Source organism: Scyliorhinus torazame, chromosome 5 (genome assembly GCF_047496885.1).
Source record: "Scyliorhinus torazame isolate Kashiwa2021f chromosome 5, sScyTor2.1, whole genome shotgun sequence".
Lineage (NCBI taxonomy): Eukaryota > Metazoa > Chordata > Chondrichthyes > Carcharhiniformes > Scyliorhinidae > Scyliorhinus > Scyliorhinus torazame.
In genome coordinates, this window is record NC_092711.1 from 130,349,000 (window position 1) to 130,371,418 (window position 22,419).

General features: G+C 45.7%; 2 protein-coding genes and 1 pseudogene across 11 annotated transcripts in view; 2 read left to right on the top strand and 1 right to left on the bottom strand.

Annotated features, from left to right (window-relative positions):
- The window catches only part of LOC140419757 (uncharacterized), a 65,012-nt gene that overhangs the window by 29,564 nt on the left and 13,029 nt on the right, over positions 1 to 22,419 (top strand). The gene's annotated exons all lie outside the window — the stretch shown is intronic.
- On the top strand, positions 143 to 21,927 carry LOC140419753 (uncharacterized). Of its 10 annotated transcripts, XR_011946006.1 has the most exons (5): positions 143 to 257; positions 2,039 to 5,461; positions 10,672 to 10,789; positions 14,942 to 15,149; positions 19,257 to 21,927. XR_011946006.1 is itself a non-coding variant. In XM_072503724.1 (4 exons), exon 4 carries the CDS (start codon positions 19,606 to 19,608, stop codon positions 20,752 to 20,754), a length of 1,149 nt encoding a protein of 382 aa, XP_072359825.1. In that variant the 5' UTR covers positions 159 to 257; positions 10,672 to 10,789; positions 14,942 to 15,149; positions 19,257 to 19,605; the 3' UTR covers positions 20,755 to 21,927. The 10 variants fall into 10 exon arrangements, 8 of the variants coding, with proteins under 8 accessions (XP_072359833.1, XP_072359832.1, XP_072359829.1 ...); XR_011946007.1 differs by lacking the exons at positions 14,942 to 15,149; positions 19,257 to 21,927 and adding an exon at positions 11,777 to 12,245; XM_072503724.1 differs by lacking the exon at positions 2,039 to 5,461 and having other exon boundaries at positions 159 to 257.
- LOC140422839 (5S ribosomal RNA) lies at positions 7,247 to 7,358 on the bottom strand (annotated as a pseudogene).

Here is a 22,419-nt window from a genome sequence, read left to right on the forward strand (position 1 = left end):
TTCCATGAAATGATTCTCTGAAATCAGCTTTCAAAATGATGCAGAGTTTCAGCCAATGAGGGAGATCCGGGCTCAGCCCCGCCCCTCATTCACTCTGATTGGTTGGAGGCCAGACCGTTCGTCCTCTAATCCCCCCCTCTTTCTTTTGGTTTGCAGCTGCTGTCAATCACTCGGAAATGTGGAGCATGCGCAGTTCCAATGTTAGCGCAGTCTGGAGACGGTTATGTGGAAAACCTCAGCCTGCATTATTTCGCCGGGTGAGTCATGAAGAATGGATCGAGTAATCGGTGGGTGGGTTGGGAGGCTTCATAAACAGTCTGTGTAGTCTCTAGTCCCGAATACGAAGCTCGGTTACAACATTTGAACCGGCGAAAGCTGCATGAGGCTTTTCCCCGAGACAGGCCCGGATTAAGGACCTTTGTGTGCAGCCGGGCGCATGCTCAGAGAAAGCCTCAGGCTCTGCTCCGCCTCCCATTCTCTCCGATTGGTTGGAGGACCAGCCGCTCTTGTTCGGTCCTCCAGCTCCGTCCCCTCTTCCTATTGGTTCGTATCTGCCGTCAATCAGTTCCCGGGCATTGTGAGCTGGAGCAAACCCTTCACAATCATTGTCAGCTCCCTGGTTTGCAGCTGCGGGGCTTCTCCCTCCCGGGAACAGGCCCAGGTTAACGGGCACCATCCTGCTTCAGACACTGGAGGATGGTTCACATCAGAGGATGGGGAGGGGGACAAGAAATACAAGGTTACACTTTGCACTCATGATGTGGAGATGCCGGCGTTGGACTGGGGTGTAAGACAGTAAGAAGTCTTACAACACCAGGTTAGAGTCCAACAGGTTTGTTTCGAATCACTAGCTTCCGGAGCACTGCTCCTTCCTCAGGTGAATGAAGAGGTGGGTGCCAGAAGCACATATACAGACAAAATCAATGATGCAAGACAATATTTTGAAAGTGAGTCTTTGCAGGTAATTAAGTCTTTACAGGTCCATACGGAGCGACTGGAGAGAGTGATAATCACAGGTTAAAGAGGTGTGAATTGTCTCAAGCAAGGACAGTTGGTAGGATTTTGCAAGCTCAGGCCAGATGGTGGGGGGGTGAATGTAATACGACATGAATCCAAGGTCCCGGTTGAGGCCGTATTTAGGTGTGCGGAACTTGGCTATCAGTTTTTGCTCAGCGGTTCTGTGTTGTTGCGCATCCTGAAGGACGCCTTGGAGAACACCCGAAGATCAGAGGCTGAATGCCCTTGTCTGCTGAAGTCTTCACTGACTGGAAGGGAACATTCCTACCTGGCGATAATCGCCGGACCAGTTGTGCACACATGAGTACGGCCTCAACCGGGACCTTGGATTCATGTTGCATTACATTCAATCCCAACCATCTGGCCTGGGCTTGCAAAATCCTACCAGCTGTCCTGGCTTGAGACAATTCACACCTCTTTAACCTGTGATTATCCCTTTCTCCAGTCGCTCCGCCTGGACTTGTAAAGACTTAATTACCTGCAATGACTCGCATTCAAAGTATCATCTTGCATCATTGACTTTGTTTATATATGTGTTTCAGTAACCCACCTCTTCATTCACCTGAGGAAGGAGCAGCGCTCCGAAAGCTAGTTATTCAAAACAAACCTGTTGGACTTTCACCTGGTGTTGTCAGACTTCTTACTTTGCACACAAATCAATGAGGACTCTGATCTCTGGGAAGGAAGGAAACCCTGGGAGGTGGACGGGGAGGATTCGCAAACACCTGCTGGAGGCCACAAACCCCCAATAAGACCCATTGATTTTATTGTCAGTGTGCAGTCAGGAGCTGGAGAACTGAACCCAGGCAGAGGAGAGGGAAGGAGAAAACTGGGAGTGGAGGAAATAAATGGTGAGATGGGTTTGGATTTCAGCCCACAGAAGAGGGAGAGTGTGTGGGAAGGGGGATTTACAGCTTTGGGGGAACAAGAGAGGATAAAATGTTCCAGAGAAACTAGAATTGTCTGTTCAGAATTTCTATCCTGGACTGACAGTGATGGCTTGTGTAAACTCCTTTTACAGGATATTAGAAAGGGAGCATTTGCAGAGGGGAATTTCAAACCAAACTTCGTACTTCATTTGACCGTCATTTAGTTCATCATGACTTGAATATCATCACCTTTAAAGATCGAAGGAAAATGTTTGTCTATTCGGTCTGTGGGAAAAGCACCAAGATACACACACACACACCCGAGTGAGAGTGTTCCAGTGAACTGACTGTGGAAAGAGCTTTAATCAATTACACAGCCTGAAAAAACATCACATTGTTCACAGTGAGGAGAAACCTTACACGCGTTGTGTGTGTGGACGAGGCTTCAACTGATCATACAACCTGGAGAGACACAAGGATACCAGCACAATGGAGAAGCCGTGGAAATGTGATGACTGCGGTAAAGGATTCAGTTATAGATCCCGGCTGGAATACCATCGACGCAGTCACACTGGGGCCAACACAATTGAGAAACCGTGGAAATGTGAGGATTGTGGTAGAGGATTCAATTATCCATCCCTGTTGGATAACCACCGGCGCAGTCACACTGGGGAGAGGCCATTCACCTGTTCCGTGTGTGGGAAGGGATTTGCTCAGCCAACCGGCCTCATGTTACACCAGCGCATTCACACTGAGGAAAGACCATTCAACTGCACTTCCTGTGGAAAATGTTTCCGGTCTTCGTCTGATCTCAATCAACATCAGCGAGTTCACACTGGGGAGAGGCCGTTCATCTGTTCCATGTGTGGGAAGGGATTCACAAAGTCTTCCAACCTGGTGACTCACCAGCGAATTCACTCCGAGGAGAAGCCGTTCAGCTGCACTTCCTGTGGAAAGAGGTTCCGGTATTCACAGAGCCTCGAAGAACATCATCGAGTTCACACTGGGGAGAAGCCGTTCACCTGTTCAGTCTGTGGACAGGGATTCACTCAGTCATCCAGTCTGGTAAGTCATCAGCGAGTTCATACTGGGGAGAGGCCATTCAGCTGCACTTCCTGTGGGAAGAGTTTCAAGCAGTCATATGCCCTTGTTGAACACCAGCGAATTCACACGGGAGAGAGACCATTCACCTGCTCCACCTGTGGGAAGGGATTCACTGTATCATCCAGCCTCAAATCCCACCAGAAAATCCACACTGAGGAGAAGCGTTTCAACTGCACTGACTGTGGGAAGAGTTTCAGGTCTTCATCTGCTCTCTTTGTACACCAGCGAGTTCACACTGGAGAGCGACCGTTTACCTGCTGTGTGTGTGGGAAGGGATTCACTCGGTCCTGCAGCCTGGTGACACACGAGCAACTTCATATGTGACCTGAGAAGCTGGATTCTGCTGTTAATCACTTCCAGGATTGATAGTCTGAAAACATTTGGTTGGTTATGCTAACATTCAACAACCCTATAACTGGCTGGAATTTAATATTCTGCAGAGATCACTTTTTTGGGACTGCAATGTCACTTTCTAAAAGTCCAATCAGTAATCTTTCTCCTTAATTCAAGAACTCTCAACAGGAGCTCAGATAAAATATGATTATGAACTCCAATCCTACATTGATCTCTGGTGTAAACTCTACAATTCAGTGTCTGAAAGGTTCCACTGATTAACATCTCCAATTAGAAAGTATTGACTAATCCTTCCTGACAGTTTCTACTAACTTCTACATTCTTCATGGTGACACCTCCATTCTGAAATTAAATTATCAAGGAACTTCTGTGAGACAGACCATAAGAAGTAGCAGCAGAAGCAGCCCACTCGGCCCATCGAGTCTGCTCCACCATTCACTGAGATCATGGCTGTTCTATAATCCTCAACTCCACTTTTCTGCCTTAGCCCCAGAACCCTTGATTGTCTTTCTGATTAAAAATCTGTTTAACCTCAGCCAGACGTCTCCCAGTCTCCGTCTGACCCTTTGCCACAGCTTCCTGTTATGGTTGCGTTGGACTAACAGACACCCGGAAAGATAGAATTCAAGCTGAAATTCCCAAGCCCGGCAAGTCCCATCGACCCCGAAAGCTTCATGATTTCTTCCTTCTCTGTTGGAAGGTGGGGTTTGTTCCACAGAACGTGCATAACACAAAGATCAAATGCTTTGTCCACAAAAGCTCCTCAGTCTCATCCATCCCTTTAGTGACATCATGCTCTGTACTGTGCAGTTTGACAGCTCCACTTCTGACACGTTCAGGGTGAAGAGTGGAGTGAAACAGGGCTGTGTCCAAGCCCCCACATTGTTTGGTATTTTCATCTCCATGTTCCTGAGCAGGACCTTCCTGCAGATAGAACAAAGGGCAATACAGCACAGGAACAGGCCCTTCGGCCCTCCAAGCCTGTACCGGTCATGATACCAACCTTTGCCAAAACCCTCAGCACTTCCTTGTGCCATATCCCTCTATACATTCTATCCATTTGTTTGTCAAGATGCCTTCTGAACGCCGTTGAACTGCTTCCACAACCTCCTCTGGCACATCTCCTCTAAACTTTGCCCCACGGACCTTAAACCAATGCCCCCTGGTGACTGACCCCTCCACCCTGGGAAAGAGTGCCTGCCCATCCACTTTATCCATGTCCCTCATAATCTTGTAGACCTCTATCTGGTCACCCCTCAACCTTCATCTTTCTAATGAAAACAGTCCGAGTCTATTCAGCCTTCCACATAGCTAACACTGGTATGGAAGGAGTTTCCCTAAATACTCGGTCAGACAGCAATCCCTACAATCTGGTCAGGCTGAAAGTGAGGAGAAAACAGGGCCCATCTTAATCAGAGAACCTCTCTACGCTGATGAAATTGTGCTCGTCATTCACACGGAAACTCAGCTACAAAGACTGATGGATTGTCTCTCCCACAGACAGAGAGGGATTGCCTCCCCATGCTATAACTTGTTCTCCCTTACTGTGGACATCAAGATAACCATGGATTTGGGATAGTGTGTCTGAGCAAATTCTGCTACCTTGTGTTCACAGTGATAGACAATCCGTCTCTTGATGCAGAACTTGATGGATGTGTAGGGAAAGCAGCTCCACTTTTGGCCACCTCCCAAATCCTGCATGAAATGACATCAAGCTGTCTCAGCACCAAGATTCTGGTTTCTGAAGCCTATGTCCTCAGCACCTTGTTGTCTGCCTGTGAAACATGGACGTTTAAAAGTGATCAAGACAAGAAGCTCAACAATTTCCATCCTCACTAGTTGCAGCACATTCTGGGCACCTCATAGGAAGGGCAGAACTATGAATGTGACAGTCCTCTAAAAGATATATCTCCCAAGGATATGGGCTCTGATCGAGCAGAGACAGGTTCGCTGGCTCAGGTACATTCACAAGATGGAGGACGGTCATTCCAACTGCTTGGCAACAGGAGCCAACACCAAAAACAACAACCCACAACCGCACCTGAGAACCACTTCATATGTGACACTTGTACCAGAAGCTGCCTCTCACAGACTTCTCTCTTCAGCCATCAGTAAAAGTAAACCTGAATGATAGAGAGATGGCAGAAATATTAAATAATTATTGTGTCTCAGTTTTTTTCGGGGTGACAAAACAGGGAGATGTTACTTTGAATAATGAGATGAGGAATGAGATAAGTACGTTTAAAGCCCAAAAGGGGTTGGATTAAATAAAACAAATCAAATTCAGAGGATAAAGCCCCTGGTCTGAATGGATTACAACCAAATATATTTAAATCATCCAAGGACGAGATAGCAGTGATGTCACTGCTCATATTTAATAATGCATTAAAATAGTGCAGTGCTAGAAGACTGACAAATCACTAACGCAATTCCTGTATTTAAAAAGGTGGACAGACCATGCCCAACCCCAGTCGGTACCCGAGAGGTTACCGCCTCTCCCATTAGCTGAATCTGCTCCTTCCTCCACCTCTCTGCTGCAGTGTTGTACAGGATGCAGCACATCACTATTATTCTGGGGTTCCTGGCTGCCGAATACTGAAGGTCTCATCCGGTCACATCCGGACCTATCTAGACATCTGAAACACCTCTTCACCATTGCAATTGTTTGCTCAATGACATACCTGTAGTCAGGTGACTCTGGTTATAGCATTCCTGAGCCTCATGGTGCAGTTCCTCACATGAGCCAGGTTTGAAGAGGGAGTCCCTGGTCTACAATGATCCAGCCGTTAAATCTGGTTCCTGGAACAAAAATGTCTGGAATATTGGAATGTCACAGTCTGTGTCCATCAGGACCATTCCCAAGTTTGGGGGATAATGTTCACTGTTTTATATTCAGGTCTTGGGGGGGAATCATGTTCACTGCTTTATATTCAGGTCTGGGGGGGGGGGGGAGGATAATGTTCACTGTTTTATATTCGATTCTGGGGGATAATGTTCACTGTTTTATATTCGCGTCTGGGGGGGAATAATGTTCACTGTTTTGTATTTGGGTCTGGGATAATGGTCACTTTCATATTCGGATCTGGGGGGGGGAATAATGTTCACTGTTTTATATTCGTGTCTGGGGGGGATAATGGTCACTTTTATATTCGGATCTTGGGGGGGGATATTGTTCACTGTTTTATAATTCGGGTCTGGGAAGGGATATTTTCATGTTTTAGACTTGAGTCTGGGAAGTATCATGTTCGCTGTTCAAGATATTAACAGAGAAAGACAATTCATAAAGGTAGAAAAAGATAAACTATTTCCATTGGTTGGAGATTCTAAAACTAGGAAGTATATAAAGATTTGGGCTGAGATGTAAGGAAGAACCTATTCACTCAAAGGTGGTAAAGGTTTGGAAATCTCTCCCACAACAGCAGTTGGAGCTGAAACAGTTAACTTTAGGTTAGAGATAGATAGATTTTTGTTAAGCAAAGATATTGAGGGATATAGGCTAAAGGCAGGTTAATGGCGTTGGGTCACCGATCAAGCATGATATCATTGAATGGCCGGCAAGCATGAGGGGCTGAATGACCTACTCCTGTTCCTTTGTTCGATTCTGCCTCGCTCACAATGCATTCATAGAATCCCTACAGTGCAGGAGGAGGCCATTTGTTCCATCTTGTCTGCACCAACCCTCTGAAAGAGACCCAATATCCCATACTATCCCAGTAATTCCACCTAGGGGGAGTTTAGCATGGCCACATAACCTGCAGTGCTTTGGTCTGTGACAGAAAACTGGAGCACCCAGAGGAAACACACGCAGATACGGGAAGAATGTGCAAATTCCACCCAGTTACCTGAGGTCGGAATCAAACCCTGGCGCTGTGAGGATCCAGTGTTAACCACCCTGCCATCAAAGCCTACTGAACCTCGTATTCCCAGGTGGTCTCCCATTCAAGTACTAATCAGGCCCGAGTCTGCTTAGCTTCTGACGCGATTGGGTGTTTTCAGACTAGTATGGCCGTAGGCAAGACTAATATGGCGGTAGGCTACCCCCACCACTACTCTCATCTTCCAGCAGCTCTGCTCAGTTTGCCCCTTCATTCGTTGCTGCCTGCTTCCCCAACCAGCTTTCTCTTCTGTTTTCCTCTGCTTGCCAGGCCCCTCCCCTCCGTTTTCTAGGTTGTCAGAGGCTGCCATTAAAAGCTCTAATCTCCAGTCAGTGATTGAGCTCTGTGATTGGATGGAGAATCAGGGTGAGGTTAAAGTGCCTTATGGACAGCGATGGGTGGGAGTGGTTATATAATAAACCCAAACTACACTATGTAATTGTGTGAACTATGAAACCATCACATTCAGAGCTCTGTGAGAGAAGTTTGGAGAATATTTTATCTGAGTCTTTGATCAATTTTGTTTGCTTAAATACTGTTTGCTTAAATATTGTAAGTGACAAAATAGATTGCTGGTTATGTTCCAAAGGCGCTCAGGACCATGAACCGCTCATCCAGACATAGGAACAGCTTCTTCCCCACAGCGACTAGACTCCTCAATGACTCTCCCTCGGACTGATCTGTTCCCTGTAAGAACACTATTCACGACACCCTATGCTGCTCTTGCTAATGTATTTGCTTAGTTTGGCCCTTGTTCCGCACTGTAACCAATCACTATTTGTCAATGTACTCTGTTGATTATTGTTTTTGTTTACTATGTACATATTGTGTACGTTCCCTTGGCCGCAGAAGAATACTTTTCACTGTACTTCGGTACATGTGACAATAAATCAGTCAACCAACCCGGCCCTGGTGACTGCTTAGTTTTTCCAGCACCTGTTTTGATTTCAGTGAACCTATTATATCTGTTTTGTACACTGGCCAGTTAATCTTTCACAGGGGTGAGTGTGTCTGAGATTTATACAACTGGAAAACCTTTTCCATTCAGCTCCTGCATTACTACAGCAGTTATATATTGTCCTGATCTGCCAGCTGTGGAATTAATTGGATTGATCTTCCAAAGCACAAACATACTGGACCGAGTGGGTTCCACCTGTGCTGCATCATTTTATCAAACAGAATATCCAGTATGAAGAGATAAAGAGAGAGAGAAAGCAAAAGGAACCAGTCTCTTGGGAGTGAGCCCAACCAGTGAGCATCTTCAGGGGGGAAAGGGAGGGAAACCAGTTCGAAAAGTTTTAAAATTTCAGGAGAGCGGAGGTTTAAATTACTTTTAGAAATGGAACATAACAGCGCACAGATTAAGAATAATGTATGTTTTTAAAATTAATTTACCTGAATTGTGCAAAATAATTTTCTACTGTGTTGACTTCCAATGGCGTCACGGTTTCCCATGGCTCCCTGCGGCTGTGAACATGCGCTATTCACTCCACAGGGATCCCGGTGCGCAGACGTATTACTGAACTCTGGAGCATGCGCAATATTTTGCAGAGAGTTGTGCGAGTGAGAGACACTTCTGTTGATTCACCCGGGGAAGGGGCAGTGCTCCGAAAGCTAGTGTTTGAAACAAACCTGTTGGACTTTAACCTGGTGTTGTAAGACTTCTTACTGTGCTCACCCCAGTCCAACGGCGGCATCTCCACATCACTTTTGTTAATGGGTGAGAGAGGGCGGGGCGGACGGAGGAATGGAGCCGGGAGTGAGTGAGTGATGGTGGGGAGGCTTCATAAACACCCGGTGGAAGCCGCAAAGCCAAAATCAGGCTCTGGAACTGCCGTGTTTGCAGCTCCGGCTTTATTTTCCCGAGAACAGGCCCAAGTTTACGTCCGCCATCTTATTTGGACAGGAAGCGGTGCGCGCGTGCGGCTATCAAGGTAGGAAACATATTGGGCGTGGCTTCACGGCCCTGGTGACCAGGAGAGAAAATAAGTGGACTCATTTATTTTATTCTCACTCTGCACACAGGAGCTAATAACAGGGGCCCTGATTAATGACCACTGTCTCGAGAGGTAATATGTTGCAAGGTGCCTGCACGACCATCCAAAGAATATTGTAATAAGAGCATTGTATTAAGGGTGGCAATGTGGAAGAGTGGTTAGCACTGTTGCCTCACAACACCAGCCTCACAACACTAGGGATGCGGGTTCAATATCGGCCTTAGCCAACTGTGGAGTTTGCACGTTCTCCCCCTGTCTGCCTGGAATTCCTCCGGATGCTCCCGTTTCCTCCCACAGCCCAATGTTCTGCAGGTTAACTTGATATGCCACGCTAAAAATTATCCGTTCGTGTCCAACAATGTGCAGGTTGGATGGGGTTGAGGCGAGGGAGTGGGCCTGGGTGCTTTATGGGCAGCACGGTAGCATAGTGGTTAGCACCATTGCTTAACAGCGTCCGGTTTGATTCCCGGCTTGGGTCACTGTCTGTGCGGAGTCTGCACGTTCCCCCCCCGTGTCTGTGTGCGTTTCCTCCGTGTGCTCTGGTTTCCTCCCACAAGTCCCGAAAGACATGCTGTTAGATGATTTGGACACTCTGAATTCTCCCTCAGTGTACCTGAACAGGTGCCGTATTGTGACGACGAGGGGTTTTCACAGTAACTGCATTGCAATGTAAGCCTACTTGTGATACTAATAAAGATTCTTATTATTGATTATAATTCTTTTGAGGGTTGGTGCAGACTCGGTGGGCCAAATGGCCTCTTCCTGCACTGTAGGGATTCTATCTAACAACAGAATTTGGAATAAGAGCAAGTTATTCGGGTCATCGAGCCTGTTCCTACATTCAATAGGATCATCTTTCATCTGACCCACCTTAATTCCACCTTCCTGCCCCCCCTCTTGACACCCTTGTGATTGAAAACCTCAGTCTTAAATATATTCAATGACCCGCCTCCATTCCTCACTGGTGTTGACAGTTCCAAAAACCAATGACCCTCTGAGATAAAATATTCTTTATCATAGTCTTAAATTTGAAGCCCTTCATATTTACTTCTAGATTCCTGCACCAGAGGAAACATCCTCTCAGAATCTATCTTGTCAAGCACCTTCTATGTTTCAATAAGATCACCTCTCATTCTTCTAAACTGCAATGATTACAGGCCCAGCCTCTCAACCTTTCTTCAAAACATAAAGCTTCTTACTCCAAGAATCAGCCAAGTGGATGTTCTCTGAACTGCTTCCACTGCAAGTTTGTCCCAACATAATGAATCCTGGGCCAAGTAGCAGGAGAGAATGTTTTGCATTTCTATCCTGGACTGATGGTGATGGATCTTGGAAACTCCTTTTACAGTGGGTAGAAGGTCAGGATTTACGCACAGCAAATTGAAATCAAGAGAAATATTTGTTTCTTCTGAATTTCTAACCTCGAACTACAGCTATAACTTTCTCCATTTACAGGGAGGTAGAAGATTTTAAGACTGCAAAGTTTTTCCAGGACTCAAATTTTTGTGATATCTTTCCAGTTGCAGACTTCAGCAGGAGATTTTAAATTTGAAAACAGTGAAATTGATTCAGGGTGAGTATTAGCGAGCATTAATTTAAATTTAGAGCATGCTCTGATTCCATTGCTCTAGGGCTGGTGTGACCGTGGATGGGGAGGGTTCGGGTGAGCATTAGTGAGCATTAATTTAAGTTTAGAGCATGCTCTGATTCCATTGCTCTAGGGCTGGTGTGACTGTGGATGGGGAGGGTTCGGGTGAGCATTAATTTAAATTTAGAGCATGCTCGGATTCCATTGCTCTAGGGCTGGTGTGACCGTGGATGGGGAGGGTTCGGGTGAGCATTAATTTAAATTTAGAGCATTCTCTGATGCCATTGCTCTAGGGCTGGTGTGACCGTGGATGGGGAGGGTTCGGGTGAGCATTAATTTAAATTTAGAGCATGCTCTGATTCCATTGCTCTAGGGCTGGTGTGACCGTGGATGGGGAGGGTTCGGGTGAGCATTAGTGAGCATTAATTTAAGTTTAGAGCATGCTCTGATTCCATTGCTCTAGGGCTGGTGTGACTGTGGATGGGGAGGGTTCGGGTGAGCATTAATTTAAATTTAGAGCATGCTCGGATTCCATTGCTCTCGGGCTGGTGTGACCGTGGATGGGGAGGGTTCGGGTGAGCATTAGTGAGCATTAATTTAAATTTAGAGCATGCTCTGATTCCATTGCTCTAGGGCTGGTGTGACCGTGGATGGGGAGGGTTTGGGGTGAGTATTAGTGAGCATTAATTTAAATTTAGAGCATGCTCTGATTCCATTGCTCTAGGGCTGGTGTGACCGTGGATGGGGCGGGTTCGGGTGAGCATTAATTTAAATTTAGAGCATGCTCTAGGACTGGTGTGACCATGGATGGGGAGGCAATGGCGTAATGGTATTGTCACTGGACTAGTAATTCAGAGACCCAGGGCAATACTCAGGGGACCCGAGTATCCCACCACAGCAGATGTTGAAATTTGAATTCAATAAAAATCTGTAATAAGAAGTGCTAATAATATATAATCTTTATTGTCACAGGTAGGTTTACATTAACACTGCAATGAAGTTACTGTGAAAAGCCCCTAGTTGCCACATTCCGGCGCCTGTCCGGGTACATGGAGGGAGAATTCAGAATGTCCAAATTACCTGACAGCACATCTTCGGGACTTGTGGGAGGAAACCCACGCAGACACGGGGAGAACATCAAGACTCCGCACAGACAAGTGACCCAAGCTGGGAATCGAACCTGGGACCTTGGCGCTGTGAAGCAACAGTGCTAACCACTGTGCTAACGTGCGATGCGGTTCCTCATAAAAATCCATCTGGTTCACTAATGTTCTTGAGGGAAGGAAATCTACCAAAATGCCTCAGTAATGTTGGTTGAGTGTTAATTGCAAGTCTAGCAAGCCATTCAGTTCAAGGCCAATTAAGGATGGACAATAAATGCTGACCAGCCAACAATACCCACATTGAATGAATAAAATAAAGTAGCCATTCATTACTCTCACCTCTGCTCTCCCGAATCACCTCTCTGTCATTGTCTAACTTCCTCAAATCATGGATGTATTTTAATTGTTATTTTCACAAAATGTGTTTTTCCCAACTCCATTCACTCCAGTTTAGTTTTACAATATTCAGGAATAGTTTCTCTTGTGTTAGAGATCATTTCTCTTCCATTTCTGAGCTTATATTGACCAACAAATTCTGATCCATTTTTATTCACAGTAATTCATTCTGCACATCCTGAAACGTTAACCCTCTTTCTCTCTCCACAGATACTACCTGACCTGCTGAGTATTTTCGGCATTTGCCCTATTTATTTCTGATTTCCGGCAGCCACAGTATTTGTTTTTTGTTTTATGGCAAGCATTTTTCACAAAACCGAATCTCGAAACAGAGATGACTGAATTAAGAATAACAGAAAATGCTGGATAGGCCCAAGGTCTGGCAGCATCTTTGTTCACCCGGTAACACATTCTGCTATCTTAACTTCATGCCACCATCAGCACCTTCCATATTCCTTCTCTCTGCCATTAACATTTCCTCTGTCTTTTCCCTTGCACATCCTTGTTGTGATCTCTCCAAGCTCCTGCCTATCACTGACCTTCTACTTTGCCCCCCCCTCCTCCATCCCCTCATATACAGTATATAAGCCATTATCACATTTCTCCCTCTCTTTAACTCTGAAGAAGATTCATACAGATTTGAAACATTAACTCTGTTTCTCTCTCCACAGATGCTGCCAGACCTGCAGCGTTTCTGTTTTTATTTCAAATTTCCAGCATCTGCAGTATTTTGTTTGCATGAACCAATTCAAGTGTTAGTTGCAGAGTTTGGTCCCTGGACACCTTTGTAGCTTGTTTCTCATTCAGCCATCGAATAATTACAATACAGAAGGAGGCCATTTAGCCTATCATACCCATGCTGGTACTCTGCAAGAACAAATCGGCTAGTCCCACTCCCCAGCCCTTGCATCATATTCCAGCATTTATTTTCCTTTCTGGGATTGCGCAATTCCCTTTGTTCTTTTGCTTCATTTTGAGCTGGAGTGGAGATGGAGGAGAAGCTGCTGAGTTTAACCCCAAGGACTTTGGCATCAGTAGGGACCAGCTATTTCCAATCTGAAATTATCAGGCGAGCTATATTCTTGGGGAGATCGGGTTGCTAAATGGACACCGTTAATATGCAGGAAAAAAAGTTTTTTTTTTAGGAACTAATATTTAGACAGATGTTTTTACTCTTATTTTACATCTACATATTTTTCAATTCATTCTTGGGATTTGGGTGTCACTGTCAAGACCAGCAGTAAATATCCCCATCCACAGTTACCAGTGGAGAAAATGTTTGACCTTCTTGAGCCGCTGGTGGATAAGAAGTGACAGGATTTTCAGACCGTGATGATGAAGGATATTTGTCCAGATCAATGCCAATTTTTATTTTTATCGCGCTTTTTCAAAATGAATTTAGAGTGCCCCATTCTTTGTTTTTTCCCCAATTAAGGGCAAATTTAACATGGCCAATTCACCTACCCTGCACATCTTTTTGGGTTGTGGGTGTGAGACCCACGCAGACACAGGGAGAATGTACAAACTCCCCACGGACAGTGACCCGAGGTCAGGATTAAATCCGGGTCCTCGGCGCCGTGAGGCAGCAGTGCTAACCACTGCACCACCGTGTCGCCCCTTTTATTGCGCTTTTAACATTGCAAACCAACATTTGACACCGGGGCTAGCACTTGGGGCAAACGGGATCAAAGGTTATGGGGGGAAAAGCAGGTTTAGGCCATTGAGTTGGATGATCAGCCATGGTCATAATGAATGGCGGTGCAGGCTCGAAGTGCCAAATGGCTTCCTATTTTCTAGGATTCTGAGGATTCTATGTGCCATGTAAGGAGATATTTGGCTAGATTATCAAAAAAGTGGTCAAAGAGATTGGATTTAGGGCAGCACAGTGGTTCAGTGGGTTAGCACTGCGGCCTCACGGCGCCAAGGTCCCAGGTTCGATCCCGGCTCTGGGGCATTGTCCGAGTGGAGTTTGCACATTAATTGGAAACAAATGAATTGGGTACTCTAAATTTAATTTTTTTAAAACAGGGATTGGATTTAAGCAGTATCTTATAGGATAAAAGTGAAGCTCAGAGTTGAAGAGTTTGAGGGGGAAATTCCAGAGCTTGGGTTCTAAGGATTGGAAAGAACAGCCGCAGTGGTGGAGCGATTAAAATCTGGAATACTTAAATAATTGGGATTAGAGGGGTGCAGAGATTTGGTAGGGTTGTGGGATCACAGGCATTGACAGAGATATGGAGGTCACAGCCAGGGACGGATTTTAAAAAAGAGATGAGAATTTTCAAGTTTTGATGCTTAAACAATAACCTTTGTGGGGGTTAAAGTTTATGAAGTTCTGGTTGAGTTGTTGATACGCAATATTCCTGTCCTTTACCCCGCTCACTCTTACTCCCTCTCTCGTTGTCCTCTCATAGAGGCCAGAGACTTGTGTAGGCCCAGACTGAGTGGCAGGTCCAAATCTCTGAAGGATATTAGTGAACCAGTTGTGATTTTACAAAAATCCAGCAGCTTTCACAGTTGCTTTTTCGAGTGACAACCCCACAAATGACCAGATCCATTCAGCTCAATTTTACAACCTGCCTTTGTGTTTTTGTGGGTTCTCTCTCACTCCCTTGTTTCTGTTTTAAATCAACTTCAGGAAACTGAAACCAAACCATCGGGATCTGATAGGGTCGCCCAATTTACCTCTCTCTGAATATCAACATTGGATTGTGAACATGGAAGGAAACAGCACCGTTCGCAGTGGAGAGGAACTGTACACTTGTTCTGTGTGAGACAAGATTTCAACTATTCGTCCAACCTGGAGAGACACAAGGACACGTGCAGCACGGAGAAACCCTGGAAATGTGAGTACTGTGAGAAAGGATTCAGTTATCCTGTTAGACTGGACACTCATCATTACATTCACACTGGAGAGAAGCCGTTTACCTGCTCAGAGCGTGGGAAGGAATTTACTCGGTCATCCCACCTGCTTAGGCACCAATGTGTTCACACTGGGGAGAGGCCGTTCACCTGCTCCATATGTGGGAAGGGATTCACTCGGTTGTGCCACCTCCAGCATGTTCACACCAAGGAGAGACCTTTTCAATGTCCAGACTGCAGGAAGTGCTATAAAAGTTCTGGGGAGTTGATATACCATCAATGTCTTCACATTGATGAGAGACCTTTCAGGTGCTCTCACTGCGGGACTGGGTTCAAATGATCATTTGACCTCACTGAACACCAGCGAATTCACACCAGGGGGAGGTCATTTGCCTGCATGGTGTGTGAGAAAGAATTCACTCAGTCATCCAGCCTGTTGAGACACCAGCGAGTTCACACTGAGGAGAGACCATTCACCTGTCCTGAGTCTGGGATGGGATTCAGTAATTCATCCAACCTACTGACTCACCAGCCCGTTCACTTTCGGGAGAGGCCATTCACCTGCACAGTGTGGAAAGGGATTCACTCCGTCATTCAGCTTGCTGAGACACCAGCGGATTCACACTGAGGAGAGGCCATTCACCTGCAGTGTGGAAGGGAGCTGAGACACCAGCGGATTCACACTGAGAGGCCATTCACCTGCACAGTGTGTGGGAAGGGATTCATTAGTTCAACCAACCTGCAGAAACAACAGAAAGTTCACACCAGGAAAATACCTTTTTAAAAGCCCAGACTGCAGGAAGACGTTCCCGGGAACTCGTGTCCCATCAACAGATTCACACTGACTAGATACTGTTAGGATGTTCTCCCTGCAGGACTGAGTTCAGAGAATTAAATAACTCGCTGTCCACCAACAAATTCAGTGAGAAGAAAGCGCTCGCACAGAATGTGAAGGAATTCATTAATTGAACCAACCTGTTTAGAAAACGGCCAGTTCATGAGTAAACGTGATTGGATTTTGTTGTAAATCGCATCCCGGAGAGAACCATGTGCTTCGAGTCTCTTTCTGCTGATGTTAATAAACTCCAGCTCAGCTATAGAGATTAATATTCCGGATAGAAGTCATATAAATCAGCTTTGTGTTAAACAGTGTGTTGAGCCTTTTTAGTATCTAAACAAGTCCGTTCCTGTTGAAGTTCTGTCCCTCTCCCCTTTTTCCTCCATCCTCACCAACAACAAGTGTGAGGAGCTCATGAAGCTTCTTTGTCGCTAAGATCGAGACAAGCTGATCAGCTGCTTCTTTCTCTTCCACGAAGCCGCCAGACCTCCTCCAAAGTTCCTCCCTGCCGAGGCAAGACCTCCCCTTCTGTAGTTTCTCTCCCATCTCCCCTCATGCCCCCTTCAGTGCTCATCTTGTCCATGACACCCACCTCCTGTTCCATCAACTCTGTTGCTTATATAATCGCTTAACACTCAAGTTTCTCAAGTAAACTGATGTTGTTAAAAGTTTTGTCTCTTCGGGTGTTCTCCTGCTCTCCTTTACACCTCCCGACATTACCACCTCAAGACACAAATCTTTTTCTCCATCGTCCTTGCAACCTGCCTTTTGTCTCGAGTCTGAGATTATCTTGTTAACTCCCAATTCTCTTGTCTATTATTGCCAAAACTCCCATGTTTCCACCCATTCGAGCAGATATCAGCGACTGCCACTATTCAGAAACAGCTCTTATCAAATTACCAAATAAATTCACAGCGCCGAGGACCCAGGTTCGATCCAGCCCTGGGTCACTATCTGTGTGGTGTTTGCACATTCTCCCATGTCAGCGTGTGTCTCACCCCTACAACCCAAAAGATGTGCAGGATGTGGATTGGCTATGCTAACTTGCCCCTTAATTGGAAGAAAGAATTGTATACTCTAGATTTACTTTTTTTGAAAGAAGGAGAAAAAAAAATCACCAAATAACATCCCGTGTGCCAGTGACAAAGGTAAACTGACCCTCCTTGTTTTTCTGGACCTGCCTCAGCTTTAATCATAGTTAACTATCTCCACACTCACATCCAGGTGATGGGGCTCCTCTGACCTTCGGTGCTAATCTATTTAATCGCAGCCAGAGGATCACCTTCACTGGGTTCTCTTTCCTCTCTGCACAGTTACCGCCGTTGGTATCCCTGAAGATTTCTGTCACCTCTTTTGGCTCCTCCACTGTTGCTCAGAGCCAGGGAAATGCTGTGAGGACACAGGATTGAAATGATTTATCTCCCCTCTCTCAGCTTCTCCACTGTTGCTAAGGGAAATACCGTGATGACAAGAGTTAAAATGTCACCACTGCACTAATTGGAATTTGAATGCAATTAATAACGTTTGGAATATAATGCAAGTTTCAGTAATAGTGACCATGGAACTGTCATTGATTATCGTAAAAACCCATCTCATTCTGTAATGGCCTTTCGGGAATGAATTCTGCCTTCCTTACCTGGTTTGACCTCCATGTGATTCAGACCCACAGCAATGTGGCTGACTCTTAACTGCCACTTTGAGATGGCTGAGCAAGATATTTAGTTCAAGGGCAATTAGCAATGCTGCCCAATGTGCCACAAACATTTGGTAATTTCCATTCTTTGTCTATTACAGATATACTGATAAAGTTTCATTGTCAAGTATCAAATGGTGCAGATATGGAGTCAGAACTCGATCTTCCTTAATTTTCAATCCCTTTGACATCCCAGAATTTCATCTCCACTTTTCCAGATTAAGACAAATAATTGTGAACTGGGACTCTCATGGTGGCCAGCGTACCCACAATCCCAAGCGCCTCGGAAACCGCTCTACCTCCGGGTGGGCCGCGCATGCTCGGAGGGTCCTGGTCTCTATGAGGTTGTTTGTGGAGAGAAGCCGGAAGCGGCGGATAGTGAGAGTGGAGAATGTTCATTGTTTCACATTCGGCTCTGGGGCCGCACTCGGGATTGTAAACCCCCCCCAAACACTGACCATCACCTGACATCTCACAATTCCCGGGGAATGATTGACGGCAGCTCCTGACCAACAGGAGGAGAAGGGGATTGGTTGGAGGACCAAACGGGAGCAGCTGGTCCTCCAACCAATCAGTGAATGAGGGGCGGGGTTCTGGGGGTGCCGGATCTTCACAGAAGAAGCAACCGCGCAGGCGCACGTGCCAATTCAAAGGAAGGTTCCTCTCCTCAATTTCTAACCTGAATGCACAGAGGTGATTTTTGCAAACAGAGATTATCAGGTACAAATTAAACTGATTGGGGCTTATTTTCTTGAGAAAGCAAATCACTCAATAGTGACCTGATACAAGTCTTTAAAATGATCTGTGGGTTGGACAGGGCAGAGGTGGAGCGGGTGCTGCCACTTGTAAAGGAGTCGAGAACTAGGAGCCAGGAATAAACATGGGCGGCACGGTAGCACAGTGGTTAGCACTGAGAAATGGTGTGGGATTCGCCGGTTTCCCGCTTGACACTGAAGAGGCTGACGAGCACTGTTGCTTCACAGCGCCAGGGACCCAGGTTCAATTCCTGCTTGGGTCACTGTGCGGTGTCTGCATGTTCTCCTCGTGTCTGCGTGGGTTTCCTCCGAGTGCTCTGGTTTCCTCCCACAAGTCCCGAAAGATGTGCTTGTTCGGTGAATTGGACATTCTGAATTCTTCCTCTGTACGCCAAACAGGCGCCCAACTGGCCTGCAGCGACTAGGGGCTTTTCACAATAACGTCATTGCATAAGCCTACTTGTGACAATAATAAAGATTATTATAATAATAAACTAGGTCATACATACAAGAGAGTTACTAATAAATCCAAGAGGGAGATATAGACACATTTCTTCATTCACTGGGTTAGAATGTGCAACTTGTCACCAGGGAAGGAGTTGAGGAAAGTACTGGGATGTTTCCAAAAGGAAATGGGACAAGCACATGAGAAAAGGGAATGGAAAGATCAGCTGACAGGCTGAGATGAGGTGGATGGGATGGAAGGAGATGTGTGTCGAGGATAATCAGCAGCAGAATAATTGGACCAACTGGCCTGTTTGTGCAGTGTTGAATCTAAGTAATTCAATGTAAACTTCTTTTACAGAATATGAGGATTGCAGATGGGAAATTTAAACCTAACATCATGTCAAGTCCTAACAGAGTCTATCGATTCATCAGGAGCTGAAAATCATCGGCCTTTCAATGTGAAAGGAGAAATGTTTGTCCTGCCTGAAAGAAAAGATTGCAAAGATCAGTGTGACTGGAAAAGCACCAAGGCACATACACACTGGGTGATTATTCCAGCGTACTGACTGTGCAAAGAGCTTTAACCAGTTACAGAGTCTGAAAAAAATTGCACCATTTACATAAGGAAGAGACCGTACTCCAGCTGTGTGTGTGGATGAAGCTTCAACTCATCGTCCAACCTAGACAGATATAAGGGCACCGACACCATGGAGAAACCATGGAAATGTGGGGACTGTGGGAAGGGTTTCAATTATCCATCAGAAGTGGAAACTCATCGACGCAGTCACACTGGGGAGAGGCCATTCACCTGCTCTGTGTGTGGGAAGGGATTCACTCAGTCATCCAGCCTCTACACACACCAGCATGTTCACACAGGTGAGAGGCCATTCACCTGTCTGGAATGTGGGAAGGGATTTAATGCTTTATCAAACCTCCGGACTCACCATCAGGTCCACTCTGATCAGAGACCATTTAAATGTGCTGACTGTGAGAAGAACTTTAAAAGCAGAAAGGATTTACTGTTGCACCAACGCACTCACACTGGGGAGAGGCCGTTCACCTGCTCAGTGTGTGGGAAGGGATTCACTCAGTCATCACACCTCCTGACACACCAACGTGTTCATACTGATCAGAGACCTTTTAAATGTGCTGACTGTGAGAAGAGCTTTAAAAGTAAAAAGGATTTACTGATACATCAACGCACTCACACTGGGGAGAGGCCATTCACCTGCTCCGTGTGTGGGAAGGGATTCACTTGTTCATCTTACCTTCTGACTCACCAATTTGTTCACACTGATCAGAGACCTTTTAATTGTTCTGAATGTGAGAAAACATTTAAAAGCAAAAAGGATCTTCTGAAACACCAACACACTCACACTGGGGAGAGGCTATTCACCTGCCCTCTCTGTGGGAAGGGATTCACTCGGTTAGCCCACCTTCTGAGACACTATCGAGTTCATACTGGGGAGAGACCGTTCACCTGTCCTGTGTGTGGGCAGGAATTCATTGATTTATCCAACCTTTTGATACATGAACGAGTTCACACTGGGCAGAGACCATACACTTGCCCCGTGTGTGATAAGAAATTCACTCAGTCATCCCACCTGACTACACACCAACTTGTTCACACTGATCAGAGACCGTTTAAATGCTCGCACTGCGAGAAGGGATTTAAAAGTAAACAGAATCTGCTGAAACACCAGCGAGTTCACACTGGGGAGAGGCCATTCAACTGCCCCGTGTGTGGGAAGGCATTTGCTCAGTCAAACAACCTGCTCAGACACCAGCAAGTTCACAGACGGCATCAGGGTTTGAATTCGGCTGTTATTGCTGCTGTTAATCACATCCAGGACTGAATTATGTTTGGACGCCTGTTTCATGTGGGATTCCACAGTTTTGTGGTGTATATATCAATGATTTCAAGTTAAATATAGGGGCCATAATTAAGAAATTGGTAGATGGTACAATGTGTTTGACAATGCGGAATAAAGCTGTGGACAGCATGAAGATATCGTTGGACTGAGTCAGGTGGACAGAAAAATGGCAAACGGAATTCAATCTGGAGCAGTATGACATCAAGAGTTTGGAGGGTAAACAAGAGAAGGGAATGAAGAATAAATGGGATGATGCTGAGAATTATACAGGAACAGTGACCTTGGATTCAAAAACCACAGATTCCTGAAGGTGGCTGGACAGGTAGATCAAGTGGTCAAGAAGGCATTTGGGACACTTTTCTTTCTTGTCTGAGGCTCTTGAGGCCCAGAGTAAAAGAACAGGGAGATTATGTTTGGATTTTATAAAACATAGAGCACAGCTAGAGTGCTGAGTACAGTTCTGTTCACTACATTAATCAACTATAAAGTAAGAGTATATTAATCAACTAATATAAAACTAATGATTCATAGATAATTTATCATATAGTTACATTCAGTGTTCATTTAATCAAATCTAGGGGATAAAGATAACACTAACTAACAAAGGATTGCAACAGTGAAGAAATCTTAATTTTTCAGTAAATTAAATTCTGAGGTGTTTAGACAATAATAAAGAAAAGCATTTTAGTTCATTCTATAAAACAAGGTGACTTCAGCACAGTGAAAGATGATTGGTGAGTAGCTGATAAACTTTTATTTATTTTAATATTAAATGTATCCTGTTTTAGTTAATAGTCAGATAAATAAAGGCAGGGCATCTTTGTCCTGTGGAGTGCACATCCAGTTCCCTACGGGAAAAGCAGGATGTTTCTCATAGGCTGGACAATCGCAAGTACAGGAAGTGATGTCAGCTGGAGCAGCAGGAAGCAAAGGGGAACAGTTGAGAGATATTTTTATCATATCATAGAATTTACAGTGCAGAAGGCCATTCGGCCCATCGAGTCTGCACCGGCTCTTGGAAAGAGCACCCCACCCAAGGTCAACACCTCCACCCTATCCCCATAACCCAGTAACCCCACCCAACACTAAGGGCAATTTTGGACACTAAGGCCAATTTATCATGGCCAATCCACCTAACCTGCACATCTTTGGACTGTGGGAGGAAACCGGAGCACCCGGAGGAAACCCACGCACACATGGGGAGGATGTGCAGACTCTGCACAGACAGTGACCCAAGCCGGAATTGAACCTGGGACCCTGGAGCTGTGAAGCAATTGTGCTATCCACAATGCTACCGTGCTGCCCTTATGCCTGGATTTCCAGTGGGATTTGATATTTCTCAGGTCAAGATTGGGGGGGGGTGGCGACGGTGGCACAGTGGTTGGCACTGCTGCCTCACAGCGCCAGGGACCCGGGTTCAATTCCGGCCTCAGGTGACTGTCTATGTGGAGTCTGCACGTTCTCCCTGTGTCTGCGTGGGTTTCCTCCGGGTGCTCCGGTTTCCTCTCACAGTCCAAAGATGTGCAGGTTAGGTGGATTGGCTATGATAAATTGTCCCCGAGTCCAGGGAAGTGTAGATAAAGTTAAAGCATTACAAGAATAGGGTGGGGAAGTAGTCTTGGGTGGAGTACTCTTTCAGAGGGTCGG